General features: G+C 44.0%; 1 protein-coding gene across 1 annotated transcript in view; it reads right to left on the minus strand.

Moving 5' to 3' along the window:
- Positions 1-19,440, minus strand: part of LOC132885483 (E3 ubiquitin-protein ligase TRIM39-like) — a 67,263-nt gene extending 47,823 nt beyond the window's left edge. The window contains exons 1-4 of the mRNA XM_060920191.1: positions 19,424-19,440; positions 19,242-19,303; positions 8,760-8,792; positions 5,710-5,742 (exon numbers count right to left, since the gene is read on the minus strand). Of these exons, the coding sequence (XP_060776174.1) occupies positions 5,710-5,742; positions 8,760-8,792; positions 19,242-19,303; positions 19,424-19,440 (145 nt within the window). The remainder of the gene's footprint in view (positions 1-5,709; positions 5,743-8,759; positions 8,793-19,241; positions 19,304-19,423) is intronic.
- Between the last annotated feature and the right edge of the window lie 156 nt (positions 19,441-19,596).

Raw genomic sequence — 19,596 nt, forward strand, 5'->3', positions numbered from 1 at the left:
GCCAACATTTGAAATAATAATTGTTTTGAATTATTTCTTGTCTTATTTAATGAAGGTTGTAATAGAATTAGCCTACATTTGGCTTAAGCTGGATGAGACAGAGACATAATTTTATAGCCATTTGTTAAACAGCTGACAGGGAACGTAATTACCGTTCCGGGAACGAAATTTTTTTGTTCTAACCGGTTCGGGAACGTCTATTTAATGGTGGAACCCAAAACCGGAAACGTTAAAATTCCGTTTCTGTTCGGAACGAACCAATAGAAAAAAATTCCGGTTCAAAGCCCTGTTTGCAACACATTGCAATGATTTTAAGGGGTGCATCAGATAACTCCCCGGGCCCTCACACGGGCCCGGGCATGAGCACGACGAATGTAATCTCGAAGGACTGAGTGTAAGCGATATATCGGGCTTATCTCCGGGCCCTCCCACGGGCCCGGGCCAGGGGCGGTTCGCCCTCTCAGCCCCCCCCCCTACGGTCCGCCCCTGCACACACTCTCTCTCTCTCTCTCTCTCCCACACACACCACACACTCTCCCCCCCCCCCCCACACACACACTCTCTCTCTCCCCCCCCCCACACTCTCTCTCTCCCCCCCCCCACACTCTCTCTCTCCCCCCCCCCCCACACACTCTCCCCCCCCCCCCCCCACACACACACACACATTCTCTCTCACACACAGGGGCGCTGCTAGGGGGGGAAGTTAGGACGATTCTAAGGGCCTGGCACTGACAGGGGGCCCTGTGAGGGATATTAATATTATTTTAATAGTATTGCCTTGTGTAAGTTTTTGAAATAAAATATTTCATTCCATCTGTTAAAATATGCAAATTATACATGGTTATGATTTGCTATAACATTTTTCTTGAATTATTTATGATATTGTCATTTCACCCCCCACCCTTTTTACTAATGGTACAGTCTGATTCTGGGCGCGGGACGCGTGAAATGTGTAGCTCTGTGTGTGCGCAGCGCCGCTATTAGCGCAACTCACAGCAGCCTGGCAGTTTTTCTACGTGCGCAACAGAGGTGAACATTCTAGAAGCTGCGAAGCAGGAGCAGGTGTGATAAATTATGAAGTCTGGATATCACACTGTGTGTGAAAAAAATCACCTTTTTTCATAGGTATCTTTATTGTATAATTAAGTCTAGGTGTTTTGCCATTGTTCATGTGTGGATTTGTTGATATTGTTAAGTATTTAACTTTAATATTTTGCACATTAGCTGTGGTCATAGAGATCATTGCTATTGTTCATGTGTGGATTTATTGATACTGTTGCTAAGTATTTAACTTGAATATTTGAACATTTGCTGTGTTTTCTAATAAATGTGTGATGCCTAAAAGAAACCAAAAACACTTAGTGGATTTCTTGCAGTGCACTCTGTAATTGTATCAAAAAACTAGTGTAGTTATTCATCAAGGCATACATTTGATCACATACAATAAGTCAATAAATGGAGGAAACAAAGGAATACATTTTGTAATCCTGATTATTGATGATGTTTGCTGGAGGGCTCTGGAGTATCCATAATGTGCATACAGAATGTTATAAATCCATACTGATACAGTGATACATGCAATTTCTCTCAACACAAACATTTGGATTGAATGAACTCCATAGGCTACTGAGTGGCCTAATAATAGTTGCTCATAAAAGGAAAATATATATATCTTCCATATATATCATGGAATTTTCATTTTAAGGCAACAGTCTATTCAGTCTAATTTAGGGTGACCAGATTTCCCTAGTCTGAAACTGGGACACTTTTGCGCGTGACCATGCTCGTGCACGCACACCTTTTTTTTACATAAACGTGACACTCAGAGAGGTGCTCTTATCATTTTGCTGAAGCTCACATTTATCAACATTTCACATGAAATAAAACAAACAGGCATTTTGTTATCTAGTAGCATAGTGGTATACAGATCAGTTAAATTATGGTCAGACAACAGATTTTGTAATGGCTGAGAATAGGCCAGGCTATGTCCATAGGCCAAATTTAAACTGATTTATTTCCCCTGTTTGTGAGAACACCAAGAAGAATGCATATGCACATGTAGGCTATATCTCTAAAATTGCATGCACTATAGCATGAACTTAAAAAGTAGATACGTGACCTCAACATAGCCTAGGTCAGAATCAACCTTACTAACCATTCCCCACAACTGAATGAATAAAGCAAGATGTGTACAAAAGTGAACACTTTAATGGAAGGTGCAGCAAGCTGTTCAACACAGCAATATGGCCAAACTGTCTGAATGGTATGTTAAACAGAAACAAAAAAGAGACAAGTGATTTGAGAATATATACTCAAACAAAACAGCAATAAAGGAGGAGGGGGCGACAGCCCAAGGAAAGCCCCCACAGGAGCGCACAGCATTTGCAACATAGGCTACCCAACTCAGTACAAGAACAAAGCACAGGAACAAAGCTAAGGCGACTGTCAATCCACCCACCCTAAACAAAATGCATTAGCCTACGTATATTTACAAGAAGCGTTTTAATGTGATCCTGTATATCGGCGTTACCACCGTGGGCAACGGAGAAGGAACACTTACAGTGTGTGCAGTAGGCTTCGTGCGCATTGTTCTGCACCTCTCGGAGGAAGGGGTAGGTGCCCTGTAAATCTTTGGAAAAGGTACATTTTCTTTTTGGCATAATTGCTGCGGCATTACTGCTGCTAGCTGCTAGACAAAGAACATTCGCACCAGTTAATGTTTATTTTATTGTTGCATGGCAACACTTTCTGTTGTCTGGAATAATGTGGCTAAATAAACACCCATGCCACAGGGCCAGGAGGCAGTAACCAGGAAAGTTTGCGATTCCTGTCAATTCATCAAAATAGTAAATGCAGACATTTCTCCGCTAATGATTCCCACGCTGCTCAGTCGCAAACGTCGCGAGTGGCAAAAACCAGGACATATCCGTGTCCCGACAGACTTTTGTCGGGACTCGGGACACACAACCCCAAATCGGGACGTCTGGTCACCCTATTTTATCAGTGTCCCCTGATTTCAAGTCAACACTGTTACTGACACAAAAACACCCCTGTAAAATAATGGCACATTCCAGCAGTGACATCATTCACAGGAAGTTACATCATTTACAAGAAGAGGCTTAACAATCTTTGAAAGACAAATAAGTTTCTCTCTTCTATAATGTAAAATTTTATCGTTTTATGAGATTGTTGGGGGTGAGGACATCATACAGCATTACTGTTACCAATTTTTTACATATTAATTAAAATTATAATTTTCATATCTTGATGTTTACCATATCTACAAGTAATCTCCTTTCAAACTGTATGACATCTGCTCTTGTGACCTTGAACATTAGCTAGCTAGGGGCAAATTAGCTTAAAATCATCAATCCTGTTACTGTCAGTCCTGTTACTCTCCCCAGAGTAACAGGTTTGACATCTAAGTAACAGGAGTGACATTGATTAGGTTTCACTCTAGTCACACAGTTTTAAAAGTTTATTTAGTTAAATTGCTATCATTTTTAAAAAGTTTTATTGTGTATTTTTAAAAATTTCATTCAAGTATCACTGAGATGATGCCCATATTATGCAGTGTGGCTGCTTATGAGCGCTTATTACAGTCTTGGTAACATTTGCTAGTAGTGCTTAATATTTAATGACTTACTGAGGTTGCTGTCTTATTTGCTAGCTAAAGATAATGTAATATTGTTGTTTTGATTATTTGTTTATATTTATGCTTCGATACACTTTTACAGATGCTATTAGTATGCCATTAAGTGCAGCAGAAAAGCAAAGGCGCTATCGCGCTCGCCGAGACCAAGATCCTGAGAGAAGGGCCAAGTACCTTGAGTGGGAGAGGAAGAAATGGAAGAGAGACAGAGAACAGGGAAAGAAGAAATCCATACATGAGTGCAGTCAGAGAGAGCAGAGGTTACAGTGGAGAAAATGGAGACAAGCCCAGGCAAAGAGCAGAGCACCAAAAAAGGCAGTTTCAGTTGCACTCAGTAGTGTAGCAACTCCTCCAGTGAGCCCAGAACAGGCAAATCAAGAAGAAGCTGGTCCTTCAAGGTCAGAACAATAAAAAAATAAGTCACTATAAGCCAGGTGTACATGCAGGTATACATATACACAGATAAAGAGTGTTAGAAGCAGTGCAATTCTGCATGGAAGAATGCATTCAAGAACAGACACAGAACAAGTACATTATATATATGTGTATTTCTAAAACTGATAGTTCCGGTCCTTGATTGTGATTGATTGAATCACGTTCTATGCCATTGTAAAATCCACGATGGCTCCGACAGCATTTCATTCTATATTGCTGCACCATAGAAATTGTTATCTATGAATAATTCATTGCATTTCTCTGAGCTCCATTTCTTATTAACATTATAGTATGGTTACATTCTGAGTTTTAAATCTCATTTTCCTATGGTGCTACCTCCCTCAATGGCAGGAAAGTTTTCATTTCTAATACTATGTTTGTACAGCTGTTAGTCTCTAAACTGCTACACAATACAGTTGCCATACATTCTCAGATTTTTATGCATTTACTTTCATTCTACCCTTAAAGTCTATGTTTTCAGTTTTGATGTGAAGATGATACACTTTCATATGTGCTGATTGCTATTGCTGTTCTCAGTGTTTCACACATCTTCAATGAGGCATGTAACATGTGATAAGTGTTAACGGTCTGGTGATGTTGCATGTTCACCATGTTAACCAATTTGGTGGAGTTTTTACCCGACTCAGTGTGAATTTTGATACTTCAGAGATTTGTGATGTGTGATCGGTCTTTATGGTCTGGTTTTACTGAAGATCAGTTTCAATTAAAGTAACATTCTTCTAAAACTCTTGTTAATGATGTGTAAATGCAATGACACACCTCTATCTGTTAAAGAATATGAAACCAAATATCAGCTAAAAGAACTTTGTCTAGAAGTCATGATTCCAACTACAAATCCCTCAAAACATTACATTTCTTAGAATTCAATGTGCTTCACTATTATAAATATTCAAATTCCATGCAAATACTATTTCAAAGATACTGTTACTTATAAAGCATAATAATAACAATAATACATACAGTAATGTTTTTAAAAGATACAAATATGTACAATGTGCTGAAGATTGTGTCTCATCATCCCTGTTACTCTTGTCAGTCCTGTTACTTCATAGGTCAGTCCTGTTGTCATTAATTTGATAAAAATGTAAAAATGACAATTAGAAGGGCCAGCCAGGTATTATCATTCCAGTTAAGACTGTAAACCATTTTCGAAAATACATTTGATTCAATACCTCTCTCATAAAAATACTTATATATCTTAATTTATATGTGGTCTACTTTTTCAATTTAGACTTTCTTGGTCATTTGAAAGATAAAATATAATATTTAGAATTATATTCAAAATCTGCAATAATCCTAGTGAAAAGAGGGACTGATGTGCTGCTCATACACGTGTAAAATATTACACAATTCAAATTCTAAATATTTTATATAGTAACCATTTTGTCTATAACAGGGTTGACAGATAAATCGTATCAGGAAGTACATAACGTCATAAAATGAATAAAATAAATAGCCTGAGATGGCACCATATAATTTATTGTCACTTTAAGATGTCTTCTTTCCATAGGTATTTTAAAAATTGAGAAAAAAGAGATTTTATATTTAAATTTTTCAAAGTTGAAAAGATAACGATTTCGTGGAATGACCCTTATTCTCACCTGCATTTTGCTTCTCCTTTTGAAGCTCTGAGGCTGAAACAGAGAAAATAGTTTTAAGTATTCTGTGTAAATTCTATATAAAAATATAAATAGATGAAGCAGTGTAATATAGTGATAAAGTAAATGAACAACACATCAGACTGCGGTTATGAAATGTAAGTGTCCTCTGATGTTCTATATTTGTTAAATGATGAAGCACACTTCACACAGTGGAACATGATGTTACAGGTCAGTTATGACTCCGATAGAAAACAAGTCATTTCATGTATTGTGAGTGATGTGTTTGTGTCTCTGCTCTTCTTACAGAACCCTCGATGGAGTGAAATCATAGTCAGTAGAAACTCAACCTGAATTTGTAATGCTTGAAAAGAAATGTGTAAATGTGATGATTGAAAACTGAGTGTGTGAATCTTAAGATATTTGAATATATTTGTCCTAAATTAAACCATCTGAAATTCTGACACTGAAAATTTAGGTTACGAAATTCAAGGTTTCAGAAATTCTGGTTTCAAGAATTCAGGTCGTAATAAAATGATGTAGTATAATATCGGGTTCTGCTAATGCTCATTTCACTCCATAAACCTCCTTCCTTTTTACGTACTTCCTGTTGTCCAAATCTGGATACATGACCTGAGCTGCCCATAATCTGGTAGCATTCATTTCACTAAACATGAGAAGGAGCTGTAATTTCTGCCCTCTGCCCCGATCTGCACCTTCACCATGTTAAACTGTGTCTCTATAAGTCCTGGGTACTGAGGGGAAGGGGTTGATAAAACACTACTGAGTCAGTGTTAGTGCGAGTTCAGCACAATCACTACCACATTTAATATCACACAGTGCCTTACTGCTGCACAATATGATAGAAAATCATCAAATACACTACCAGGACAAAAAAAGTCACAGTTTGGATTTAAATTAGTAAATGCTTAAGAGCCTTTGATCGGATAATTACTGAGGTCATTAATATGTTTCAGCTGGCAGCAATTATTTTCAACAAATACAATTAGATTCAATAACAAAAATGTATGTAGTGTACCATGTGAATAATATTTACATTACAAACCAAAAGTTCAAATTCGAGACAAGACACACTTGTAGGATCCTGTTTAATACACTGTTATTATTTCCCCAAACTCTCGCGGTTACCAGAGGACTAGCCCCCCACTGTAACCCTAGCTATGTAACAGGCAAGAGGCCGAGGGCTACAGAAACAGAGATCGGCGCCGCCCTATGCGCCATATGGTGCGGGAAAGGACTTTAGCCTTTATTATTTCCCATGGTGTTCATTGTCCGTGTTGAATAAAACCAGATTTCACTTGACTGAACTTGAGATTTCTACTTCATGATTATACATTTTATAGAGAGTAAAAATGTGGTGTTGAACACATGAATTGTTTCATATGGATAATATTATATACACTATATGGACAAAAGTATGTTGACCCCTGACCATCACACCTCCTGTATCTGAGCTTCTTGGACGTCCCATTCCAAAACCATGGATGTTAATATGGGGTTGGCATTGCGCATAGTGATCTGAAGCTTGTGTGCAGCTGTTGGCCATGGAAACCTATTTCATGAAGCTCCTGATGCACATTTCTTGTGCTGATGTTGCTTCCAGAGGCAGTTTGGATCTCTGTAGTGAGTGATGCAGCAGAGGGTTTTTCTGCACTACGTGCTTCAGCACTCAGCGGCCCTGCTCTGGGAGTTTGTGTGGACCGTCACTTCGTGCTTGAACTGTTGTTGCTCCTTGACGATTCACAATAATAACACTAGCCCTATGGCCCCTGATGTCACAAGTCACTCATGTCGCTTGTAGTTTGTCTCTTGTGGGCGTGGAGCGAGCACGACTGTTGTCGCCGGTGGGTGTGTACCGTCCATTCAGCTCCAATGAGGAGGAGTCCTGAACAAAATGTCGCCTCCAGCACACAATTTACAACAAGATATGATTTACTTGTACTGAAAACATACTTTTAATTGTAACATTTTATCAAAGTGGAAAAAGTGAGAATTGTGTGTTTGTTGTACGCTGTATAACATGCAATTTTGTATTAGCGGAACAGAGCTCCATACTGAAGAGAATATGGGAATGCATCGACCTGATTTTTGATGGCTTTTGACTGTACAATGTCCATCTGTCCGTATGAACATCTCATGAACACTTGACCACCAGACAACGAGATTTGTATCTTTATTTACATAAGACTGATTTTTCCTCCCAGTGCTTATTTTTAATTTGATTTTGAAAAAATAACTCTACAATCATATTTTACACTAATCGGGAGCACCGCTGTTGGGCAGTGCCATATACAGTGTGCGTGTGTGTGTTGTCTCGATACAGGTTTAATGAGAAATCCTAAAGGACAGGTTAAACTGAATCCACTGTGAAGAGGTCCCCCCCCCATTTTAGTTTAGTTAAGCAGTACATAGGAACTAATTGCAGGTCGGAAATAAAATGAGGCAGGAAAGAAAAAAATATTGTACTACGTGTCCCAAACGATTAGTCTGAGGAATCATTTGAGCCAGTTGTTTGGATTTACCACTTCATACCTAATTTGCATAACGTTGAGAAAATGTAAACTCGCATGTTGCTTGTCGCGTTGTCCCTGTCGCTGAAATCGCAGCTCTGTGTCACGTGTGTATAGAGAACATGAATGGCTGCCTGTTGCTTTGTTGCTCGTGAGTGTGAACATATCTTTCCAGCTGACTGAGGCAAATCTAGCAGAGCAGAAATTTCACAAACTGGCTTGTGATGAAAGCGGCATCCTCTGACAGAGCCATGTTTAAAGTCACTGAGCTCTTTAGTCCGACCCATTCTACTGCCAGTGTTTGTCTGTGGAGATTGTACAGCTATGGGCTTGAGTTTATTCACCTGTTAATAATGAGTGCGGCTGAAACAGCTGAATTAGGAGGGGTGTCCACATACTTTTGGCCATGTAGTGTACAGCAGAGCTAATGTTGTATGTTAAAATGATCATTCATATCAGTAATTTGTGTATTTACTGAAATTCCTTTCAGGCCCCCCCCACACACACACAGTTTATTCTCACCTGCATTTTGCTTCACCTTTTGAAGCTCGGAGGCTGAAACAGAGAAAATAGTTTTGAGTATTCTGTATAAATTCAGTATAAATCGATGAAGCAGTGTAATATAATGATAAAGTAAATGAACAACACATCAGATTGCAGTTATGAAATGTAAGTGTCCTCTGATGTTCTATATTTGTTAAATGATGAAGCACACTTCACACAGTGGAACATGATGTCACAGGTCAGTTATGACTCCGATAGAAAACAAGTCTGTGGCAGCGGGGGCGTGGTCTAGCATCGGTGTGTGACAGGAGGGCGGAGTCAGGGAAGTTAAGTGGCAGAATCACTACACCTGTTGTTAATTAATGTGTTTGTGTGTCTTCCCAGTGACCGCGCCCTATTTAAGGAGAGAGAGCGAAAGCAGAGGGGGCTCTCTCTCCCCAACCAGATGACTTATGTGTGTGTGTGTGTGTGTGTGTGTGTGTGTGCGCGCGCGCACGCGCGCGGCTGGGAGAGTGTGGTTTTGCAACTGAAAATTGCAAATAAAAAAGAGTTTTTGGAACTCAGTTCTGTCCTGCTGTCCTTCTGTGCTCCACCCACCTACATGGACTGTTACAGTGGTGCCGAAACCCGGGACCCGAGCACAGAAGACAACAGCCCCATGGAGTCCTCCACCTTCGCCGACCTGATCCACGCCCTCTCCACGGCCCAACAGAGCCAGCACCAGGCGCTGCTCGCCCTCCGAAAGGAGCAAGAACAACGGTTCGAGGCCCTGGTGCTGGTGCAATAGGAAGATCGTCGGGCGTTCCGGCACCTCCTCGCGTCGGCGGGGTCCACCATCTCCACCGCCGCGGGCCCTTCCCCCCTCACCCTCACAAAGATGGGCCCGCAGGACAACCCCGAAGCATTCTTCACGCTCTTTGAGCAGGTAGCAGAGACCTCGGGGTGGCCGGTGGAACAGCGCGCGGCGCGCCTCCTCCCCCTGCTAACGGGAGAGGCGCAGCTGGCCGCGCTACAGCTCCCCGCCAACCGGCCTACGCGGACCTTCGCCGGGCCGTCCTCCAGCGGGTGGGACGCACCCCGGAGCAACAACATCAGCGTTTCCGCGCTCTGTGCTTGGAGGAAGTCAGCCGGCCATTTGCGTTTGGCCAGCAACTCCGGGAAGCCTGCTGGCAGTGGTTGAGGGCCGACAGTTGCGACGCCGAGGGACTCATCGACCAGGTGGTACTGGAACAGTTTGTCGCGTGTTTACCAGCGGGAACCGCAGAGTGGGTCCAGTGCCAATGCCCGACGTCGCTGGATCAGGCAATCGAGCTGGCGGAGGATCATCTGGCGGCTGTCCCGGCGGCAGGACAGCAGATGGCATCTTCTCTTCTCTCCTCTCTCTCTCTCCCCCTCCTCCTGTGTCCCGTCCTCTCCCCGTTCCCCCACCGCGGAGGCGGGGGCCGGCACCACCCCAGCCGGCCCGCCGCACCCGCGGTGCCCTCCCGTGTCTCCCTTCTGTGTCTGTCTCTCCCCCATCTCAGGTGAGTGAGCCCCAGATCACCGGTGCAGAGGGAAAGCCCGGGCCGGTTTGCTGGCGCCACGGGGAGCCGGGCCACCTTCAACAGCAGTGCACGGCGATGGAGGTGGGCGCGGTGGTTCGGATCCCCGATGCGCCAGAGGCCGCCCTCGATCGGGCCGGGGCGTATCGCATACCGGTGAGTATCCAAGTGGCTACATATCAGGCGTTGGTGGATTCTGGTTGTAATCAGACCTCAATTCGCCAAAGCCTGGTTCAAGACGAGGCATTGGGGGGAGCACAAGGGGTGAAGGTGTTGTGTGTGCACGGGGATGTTCACCGCTACCCTTTGGTGTCGGTCCACATTATTTTCAGAGGGGAAAAATTTATAGTGAAGGCGGCGGTTAATCCTCGCCTTACCCACTCTTTAATTTTGGGGACTGATTGGCCGGGATTTCGGGGTTTAATGACACGCCTAGTAGAGAGTGGGTCCTGCCATTTGACAGGGGGAGGTCCCGGTGTTGCTTTGGCGGGAGCAGCTGTCACAGAGCCGTCTACGTCATCTCCGCGTCAGAGTGAGGAGCCGCCGGCTCCTCCTCTCTCTATTGGGGAATCCCTCGCAGATTTCCCATTAGAGCAGTCGCGAGACGAGACTCTGCGGCATGCGTTTGACCAAGTGAGAGTAATCGATGGTCAAACGCTCCAGCCGAACGCCACCCTGTCCTTCCCTTACTTCGCGATTATGAAGGATAGATTATACCGAGTGACGCAGGACACTCAAACTAAAGAGCGAGTCACGCAGCTTTTAATTCCGAAGAGCCGCCGGGAATTGGTATTCCAGGCGGCTCACTTTAATCCCATGGCTGGACACTTGGGGCAGGATAAAAGACTAGCCCGAATAATGGCCCGATTCTATTGGCCGGGGATTCGCGGCGATGTCCGTAGGTGGTGTATGGCGTGCCGCAAATGCCAGTTAGTAAATCCAGTGGCCATTCCAAAAGCACCTTTGCGCCCTCTACCATTAATCGAGACCCCGTTTGAAAGAATTGGGATGGATCTCGTCGAGCCATTAGATCGGTCAGCATGAGGGTACCGCTTTATGTTAGTTCTGGTGGACTATGCAACGCGATACCCGGAAGCCGTGCCTCTTCGCAATATCTCAGCACGCAGTATTGCGGAGGCGCTCTTCCGCGTCATCTCCCGAGTTGGAATCCAGAAAAAGATTCTGACTGATCAAGGCACCTCGTTCATGTCACGAACACTGAATGAACTGTATGGGTTATTAGGTATTAAGCCGATCCGCACCAGCGTGCATCACCCACAAACGGACGGTTTAGTGGAACAGTTTAATCGCACCCTTAATAACATAATTAAAAAATTTGTAAGTGAGGACGCGCGTAACTGGGATAAATGGCTCGAACCCTTGCTCTTTGCAGTGCGAGAGGTCCCCCAAGCCTCCACAGGGTTCTCCCCGTTTGAATTATTATATGGGCGTAAGCCGCGCGGCATTTTAGACGTGCTGCAAGAAAATTGGGAGGAGGGACCTTCACCAAGCAAAAATGAAATTCAATACGTTATTGACTTGCGCGCAAAACTCCACACACTCACACACCTAACCCAGGAGAATTTGCGGCAGGCCCAAGAACGGCAAACCCGCCTGTACGACAAGGGTACGCGCCTTAGAGAGTTTGCACCGGGAGAGAAAGTACTCGTACTGTTGCCCACATCGAGCTCTAAATTAGTCGCCAAGTGGCAAGGACCCTTTGAGGTCACATGGCGAGTCGGGGACGTCGACTATGAGGTGAAGCAAACGGACAGGGGTGGGGCGCTACAGATTTACCACCTCAACCTACTCAAACTCTGGAACGAGGAGGTCCCCATGGCGTTGGTGTCGGTGGTTCCGGAGAAGGCGGAGCTGGGGCCGGAGGTTCAAAAAGGAACATTAGCATCACGTCCCTCTCCGGTCCCCTGTGGAGACCACCACTCCCCAACCCAACTCGCGGAGGTTGCCCAGTTGCAGGCCAAGTTTTCGGACGTGTTCTCACCCCTGTCCGGCCGCACTAACCTCATAGAGCACCACATTGAGATGCCCCCGGGGGTGGTAGTGCGTAGCCGCCCTTACAGGTTACCTGAATTCCAAGAAAAAGGTGGTTCAGGAAGAACTCGAGGCCATGTTCGAAATGGGCATCGTCGAGGAGTCCCACAGTGACTGGAGCAGCCCGGTGGTCTTGGTACCCAAGGCCGACGGGTTGGTCCGGTTCTGTGTCGACTATAGAAAAGTCAACACGGTGTCTAAATTCGATGCGTACCCAATGCCTCATATTGATGAGTTGCTCGATCGGCTAGGCACGGCTCGTTTTTACTCGACACTGGATTTAACAAAGGGTTATTGGCAGATCCCCTTGACTCCATTATCCCGTGAAAAAACGGCCTTTTCCACACCGTTCGGCTTACATCAATTCGTCACACTTCCTTTTGGGCTGTTTGGGGCGCCCGCTACGTTTCAGCAGCTGATGGACAAGGTCCTCCGCCCCCACGCCACCTATGCGGCCGCGTACTTAGACGATATCATTATTTATAGTAATGACTGGCCGCGGCACCTACAACACCTGAGGGCCGTACTTAGGTCGCTGAGGCGGGCGGGTCTCACGGCCAACCCGAAGAAGTGTGCGATTGGGCGGGTGGAAGTACGGTATCTGGGCTTCCACTTGGGCAACGGGCAGGTGCGTCCCCAAATTAACAAGACTGCAGCGATTGCGGCCTGCCCGAGGCCCAAGACCAAAAAGGGGGTGAGACAGTTCCTGGGGCTGGCTGGCTATTATCGTAGGTTTATACCTAATTATTCGGACGTCACCAGCCCGCTGACTGATCTGACTAAAAAGGGGGCACCAGATCCGGTCCAGTGGACGGAGCAATGCCAGCGGGCTTTTTCTAAGGTTAAGGCTGCACTGTGTGGGGGGCCACTTTTACACTCCCCTGACTTTTTTCTCGTTTATGTTGCAGACGGATGCATCGGACAGAGGGCTGGGGGCCGTTTTGTCCCAGCAGGTGGAGGGGGAGGATCGCCCCGTCTTGTACATTAGTCGCAAGCTGTCGGTGCGTGAGGGGCGCTACAGTACCATAGAGAAGGAGTGCCTGGTGATCAAGTGGGTGGTCCTCGCCCTCCGGTACTACCTGCTGGGACGCCCTTTCACCCTCTGTTCGGACCACGCACCCCTCCAGTGGCTCCACCGCATGAAGGATGCCAATGCGCGGATCACCCGTTGGCATGGGTGCCACCGGGGGGGAAAGGTTAGAACAATTCTAGGGGCCCAGCACTGCCATGGGGCCCTTTCAGGGGCTGATAATATGCTTTTAATGATTTTAATAAGACTTTTGAAATAACAACAATGCAATATTCTATCTGGTAAAATGAGCTAATTGAACAAGGTTGTCTATTTCTTGAGTTCTTCAACATATTGTCATTTAACCCTCCCCCTTTTGCGAAATGGTACAGTCCAGTTCTGGTAGAAGCCTGATGCGTTAAATCTGTGTGCTGATCAGTGCAACGCTACTTGCTGCTGTGTCGCGGTGCAGCAGCCAGCCAGCCAGCAGTGGAGTGCGTACAGTCTATGATCGCTAAATATGAAGAGTGGCTGTCAAAAACGTAAAGAAAGGCAGCTGAAAGCTGAGAGGGACCGGAGAGGCAGGCAACTGGTCACTCCGTTTTTCCCAAAGAAAGTTAGCTATCGCTCACATGTGTGTTCAAAATATTAGCGAATGGTAAATGAACAGTATGAACAAGGTTGGATTAGCCTATCAAGAGAACACTTTTACAGTTTGTACAGTGACATTTTTTCCATTTTAATAACTGAACTGACTTGTGTGATAAACAAGATGAAATATTACGTTATGCTGGTGCTAATAACTAGTGCTAATAACCAGTTTCATAACTAATGGGGTGCCCTAAATATGCACAGATTCAGCCTCAGGGGGACCTCCGCCCTACCAAACCACTGAACCCCCCCTTTGGAGAAGGAGGTAAGCAGCAATACAACCCATAAATGCTTTAGGATTGAAGTTTTTAATGAGCGAGCACCATATACAGTTTGCTAGATTAAAGTGTTGCTAATAACGGACACCAGTCAAGTGTTTGACATGGTTATGTGTGTGGAATGTTCACACGCTCTAAACCATTGGTTTCAAATTGAGGAGCTGGAGAAAGAGCAGCACACATAAAAGAGGGATAGAGCAGTCACATCACACATTTCACTACCAATTGTCCTAGCACAAGAAGGCATGTGGCAAAATCTTGAATTTTCATTTGTGATTGTAAATGCACCAAAATTAGTCACTGACCAGTTTTCATCTAGTCCCTGGTAGGTTAATACATAAAATGTAATAACAAAGTCACAAACTCAAGGTCCATGGGCTATCAAAAGTCAAATAATGACAATAGTGCAATTGTGACGAGGGTGGGCAAAGTTGGGGGGCCCAAAATTCTAATCTTTCATGTGGCCCAACATTTCTGGCGACACCCCTGCCCGTTGGTATCTGGCACTCCAACCCTTTAACTTCAAGGTGATCCACAGGCCAGGGGCGCAGAGGATCGTGGCGGACTTCCTCTCTCGTCAAGGGGGGGAGTCGGCTGCGGGCCGGACGGCTGCCCGGCCTGAGTCGGGCGGTGGGGTATGTGGCAGCGGGGGCGTGGTCTAGCATCGGTCTGTGACAGGAGGGCGGAGTCGGGGAAGTTAAGTGGCAGAATCACTACACCTGTTGATAATTAATGTGTTTGTGTGTCTTCCCAGTGACCGCGCCCTATTTAAGGAGAGAGAGCGAGAGCAGGGGGGGCTCTCTCTCCCCAACAGGATGACTTGTGTGTGTATGTGTGTTTGTGTGTATGCATGCGTGTGGCTGGGAGAGTGTGGTTTTGCGACTGAAAAGTGCAAATAAAAAGAGTTTTGGAACTCAGTTCTGTCCTGCCGTCCTTCTGTGCTCCACCCACCTACATGGACTGTTACAAAGTCATTTAATGTATTGTGAGTGATGTGTTTGTGTCTCTGCTCTTCTTACAGAACCCTCGATGGAGTGAAATCAGAGTCAGTAGAAACTCAACCTGAATTTGTAATGCTTGAAAAGAAATGTGTAAATGTGATGATTGAAAACTGAGAGTGTGAATCTTAAGATATTTGAATATTTTTGTCCTAAATTAAACCATCTGAAATTCTGACACTGAAAATTTAGGTTACGAAATTCAAGGTTTCAGAAATTCTGGTTTCAAGAATTCAGGTCGTAATAAAATGATGTAGTATAATATCGGGTTCTGCTGACTCTGATTTCACTCCATAAACCTCCTTCCTGTTTGCTTCCTGTTTACTTCCTGTTGTCCAAATCTGGATACATGACCTGAGCTGCCCATAATCTGGTAGCATTCATTTCATTAAACATGAGAAGCAGCTGTAATTTCTGCCCTCTGCCCCGATCTGCACCTTCTCATGAACCTTCACCATGTTAAACTGTGTCTCTATAAGTCCTGGGTACTGAGGGGAAGGGGTTGATAAAACACTACTGAGTCAGTGTTAGTGCGAGTTCAGCACAGTCACTACCATATTTAATATCACACAGTGCCTTACTGCTGCACAATATGATAGAAAATCATCAAATACACTACCAGGACAAAAAAAAAAGTCACAGTTTGGATTTAAATTAGTAAATGCTTAAGAGCCTTTGATCGGATAATTACTGAGGTCATTAATATGTTTCAGCTGGCAGCAATTATTTTCAACAAATACAATTAGATTCAATAACAAAAATGTGTGTAGTGTACCATGTGAATAATATTTACACTACAAACCAAAAGTTCAAATTCGAGACAAGACACACTTGTAGGATCCTGTTTAATACACTGTTATTATTTCCCCAAACTCTCGCGGTTACCAGAGGACTAGCCTCCCACTGTAACCCTAGCTATGTAACAGGCAAGAGGCCGAGGGCTACAGAAACAGAGATCGGCGCCGCCCTATGCGCCATATGGTGCGGGAAAGGACTTTAGCCTTTATTATTTCCCATGGTGTTCATTGTCCGTGTTGAATAAAACCAGATTTCACTTGACTGAACTTGAGCTTTCTACTTCATGATTATACATTTTATAGAGAGTAAAAATGTGGTGTTGAACACATGAATGGGTTCATATGGATAATATTATATACACTATATGGACAAAAGTATGTGGACCCCTGACCATCACACCTCCTGTATCTGAGCTTGTTGGACGTCCCATTCCAAAACCATGGGTGTTAATATGGGGTTGGCATTGCGCATAGTGATCTGAAGCTTGTGTGCAGCTGTTGGCCATGGAAACCTATTTCATGAAGCTCCTGATGCACATTTCTTGTGTTGATGTTGCTTCCACAGGCAGTTTGGATCTCTGTAGTGAGTGATGCAGCAGAGGGTTTTTCTGCACTACGTGCTTCAGCACTCAGCGGCCCTGCTCTGGGAGTTTGTGTGGACTGTCACTTCGTGCTTGAACTGTTGTTGCTCCTTGACGATTCACAATAATAACACTAGCCCTATGGCCCCTGATGTCACAAGTCACTCATGTCACTTGTAGTTTGTCTCGTGTGGGGATGGAGCGAGCACTACTGTTGTCGCCGTTGGGTGTGTACCGTCCATTCAGCTCCAATGAGGAGGAGTCCTGAACAAAATGTCGCCTCCAGCACACAATTTACTCCAAGATATGATTTACTTGTATTGAAAATATACTTTTAATTGTAACATTTTATCAAAGTGGAAAAAGTGAGAATTGTGTGTTTGTTGTACGCTGTATAACATGCATTTTTGTATTAGCGGGACAGAGCTCCATACTTAAGAGAATATGGGAATGCATCGACCTGATTTTTGATGGCTTTTGACTGTACAATGTCCATCTGTCCGTATGAAATATTATATATATATATATATATATATATATATATATATATATATATATATATATATATATATATATACACACACACACACACACACATATTAGCAACACAAGCTAACTGTACCAGCTAGTTTTGTTTGTAATGTCTCGATACAGGTTTAATGAGAAATCCTAAAGGACAGGTTAAACTGAGGCCCTGTCCACACAGCAACAGATTGAGGTGACTCCGATACAATTGCTTATCGTCTGGCGTCCACACGGCACCGGCGTTTTGGGTGCCCAAAACGCAATCTTTTTGAGAACAGGTTCCAGAGTGGAAAGATCTGGCAACGTTGCCGTTGCGAAGTCATCTGGATGAGTAGAATGGATTTGTTTACGATGACGTCACAACCACATGACTGAGTGCTTCACGCCAGGTAGAAGTGTAACGAACTCGATGCGAGTTGTCAACAAATCCTATAACTTGGTTCATGAAACGCGCTTACAAAATATTTTCACTGTGAATATTTATTGTGTAATGGTGCAAAGTGAGTGAGAGAGAGAGAGAGAAAATAGCCCTTAGGGCAGAGTCAATCCCGCCAGCAAAAATAAGGAAAAAAAAAGGAGCGATCTCACCTCTTCAGATGTGGGTTTAAGTCCTACAATACATTCCTCAAAAAGGGCGTAGAAGAAATTAATCCATCAACGTGTATCATTCAATTTATTCCAGACCATTAAAGACGCCGCCTTCCGCGTAGAATCATACGTCATCCTCGTCGCCATATTGGATAGGTCAAAGCGGAGAATAAAGATTCATGTGCTGCCTTTAACTGTACCAACAGGTTTACCGTCCAAACGAGATCATATGGGCTTACCTTTCACAGGTGAGAAACAACAAATTAATCCATCAACGTGTATCATTCAATTTATTCCGGACCATTAAAGACGCCGCCTTCCGCGTAGAATCATGTGTCATCCTCGCCGCCATTTTGGAGAGGTCAAAGCGGAGAATAAAGATTAGCTGCGTTTAACTGTACCAACAGGTTTGCTGTCCAAATGAGATCACATGGGATTACCTTTCACAGGTGAGACTGGAAAAATACTTTTCATTGTATTTGGTCATTATAATGTAATTTTACAAACAGATTTTCTTGACTTTGTGGCTAATATGAAGTCTTGCGCATAATAGTTTATGCGCATGCGTCCTTACTTCTATTGTTCTGGTGTCTCCGAAGGGACCGTCTTACAGCGCCCCTAGAGGTGTGGCATGTGTATTGCATCGTTTTCAGCAAGCGTTGCGTTGCCATATGGACCTGATATTTTACTGATTGTTGCCCATTTGGACGCGATATATTTTTAAATAACATCTCGTTGCCGTTGTCGTGTGGATGTAGCCTGAATCCACTGTGAAGAGGTCCCCCCCCATTTTAGTTTAGTTAAGCAGTACATAGGAACTAATTGCAGGTCGGAAATAAAATGAGGCAGGAAAGAAAAAAAATATTGTACTACGTGTCCCAAACGATTAGTCTGAGGAATCGTTTGAGCCAGTTGTTTGGATTTACCACTTCATACCTAATTTGCATAAAGTTGAGAAAATGTAAACTCACATGTTGCTTGTTGCGTTGTCACTGTCGCTGAAATCGCAGCTCTGTGTCACGTGTGTATAGAGAACATGAATGGCTGCCTGTTGCTTTGTTGCTCGTGAGTGTGAACATATCTTTCCAGCTGACTGAGGCAAATCTAGCAGAGCAGAAATTTCACAAACTGGCTTGTGGTAAAAGCGGCATCCTCTGACAGAGCCGTGTTTAAAGTCACTGAGCTCTTTAGTCCGACCCATTCTACTGCCAGTGTTTGTCTGTGGAGATTGTACAGCTATGGGCTTGAGTTTATTCACCTGTTAGTAATGAGTGCAGCTGAAACAGCTGAATTAGGAGGGGTGTCCACATACTTTTGGCCATGTAGTGCACAGCAGAGCTAATGTTGTATGTTAAAATGATCATTCATATCAGAAATTTGTGTATTTACTGAAATTCCTTTCCGGCCCCACATACACACACACACACACACACACACACACACACACACACACACACACACACACACAGTTTATTCTCACCTGCATTTTGCTTCTCCTTTTGAAGCTCTGAGGCTGAAACAGAGAAAATAGTTTTGAGTATTCTGTATAAATCGATGAAGCAGTGTAATATAGTGATAAAGTAAATGAACAACACATCAGATTGCGGTTATGAAACGTAAGTGTCCTCTGATGTTCTATATTTGTTAAATGATGAAGCACACTTCACACAGTGGAACATGATGTTACAGGTCAGTTATGACTCCAACAGAAAACAAGTCATTTAATGTATTGTGAGTGATGTGTTTGTGTCTCTGCTCTTCTTACAGAACCCTCGATGGAGTGAAATCAGAGTCAGTAGAAACTCAACCTGAATTTGTAATGCTTGAAAAGAAAT

The sequence above is a fragment of the Neoarius graeffei genome, chromosome 1 (genome assembly GCF_027579695.1).
Source record: "Neoarius graeffei isolate fNeoGra1 chromosome 1, fNeoGra1.pri, whole genome shotgun sequence".
NCBI lineage: Eukaryota > Metazoa > Chordata > Actinopteri > Siluriformes > Ariidae > Neoarius > Neoarius graeffei.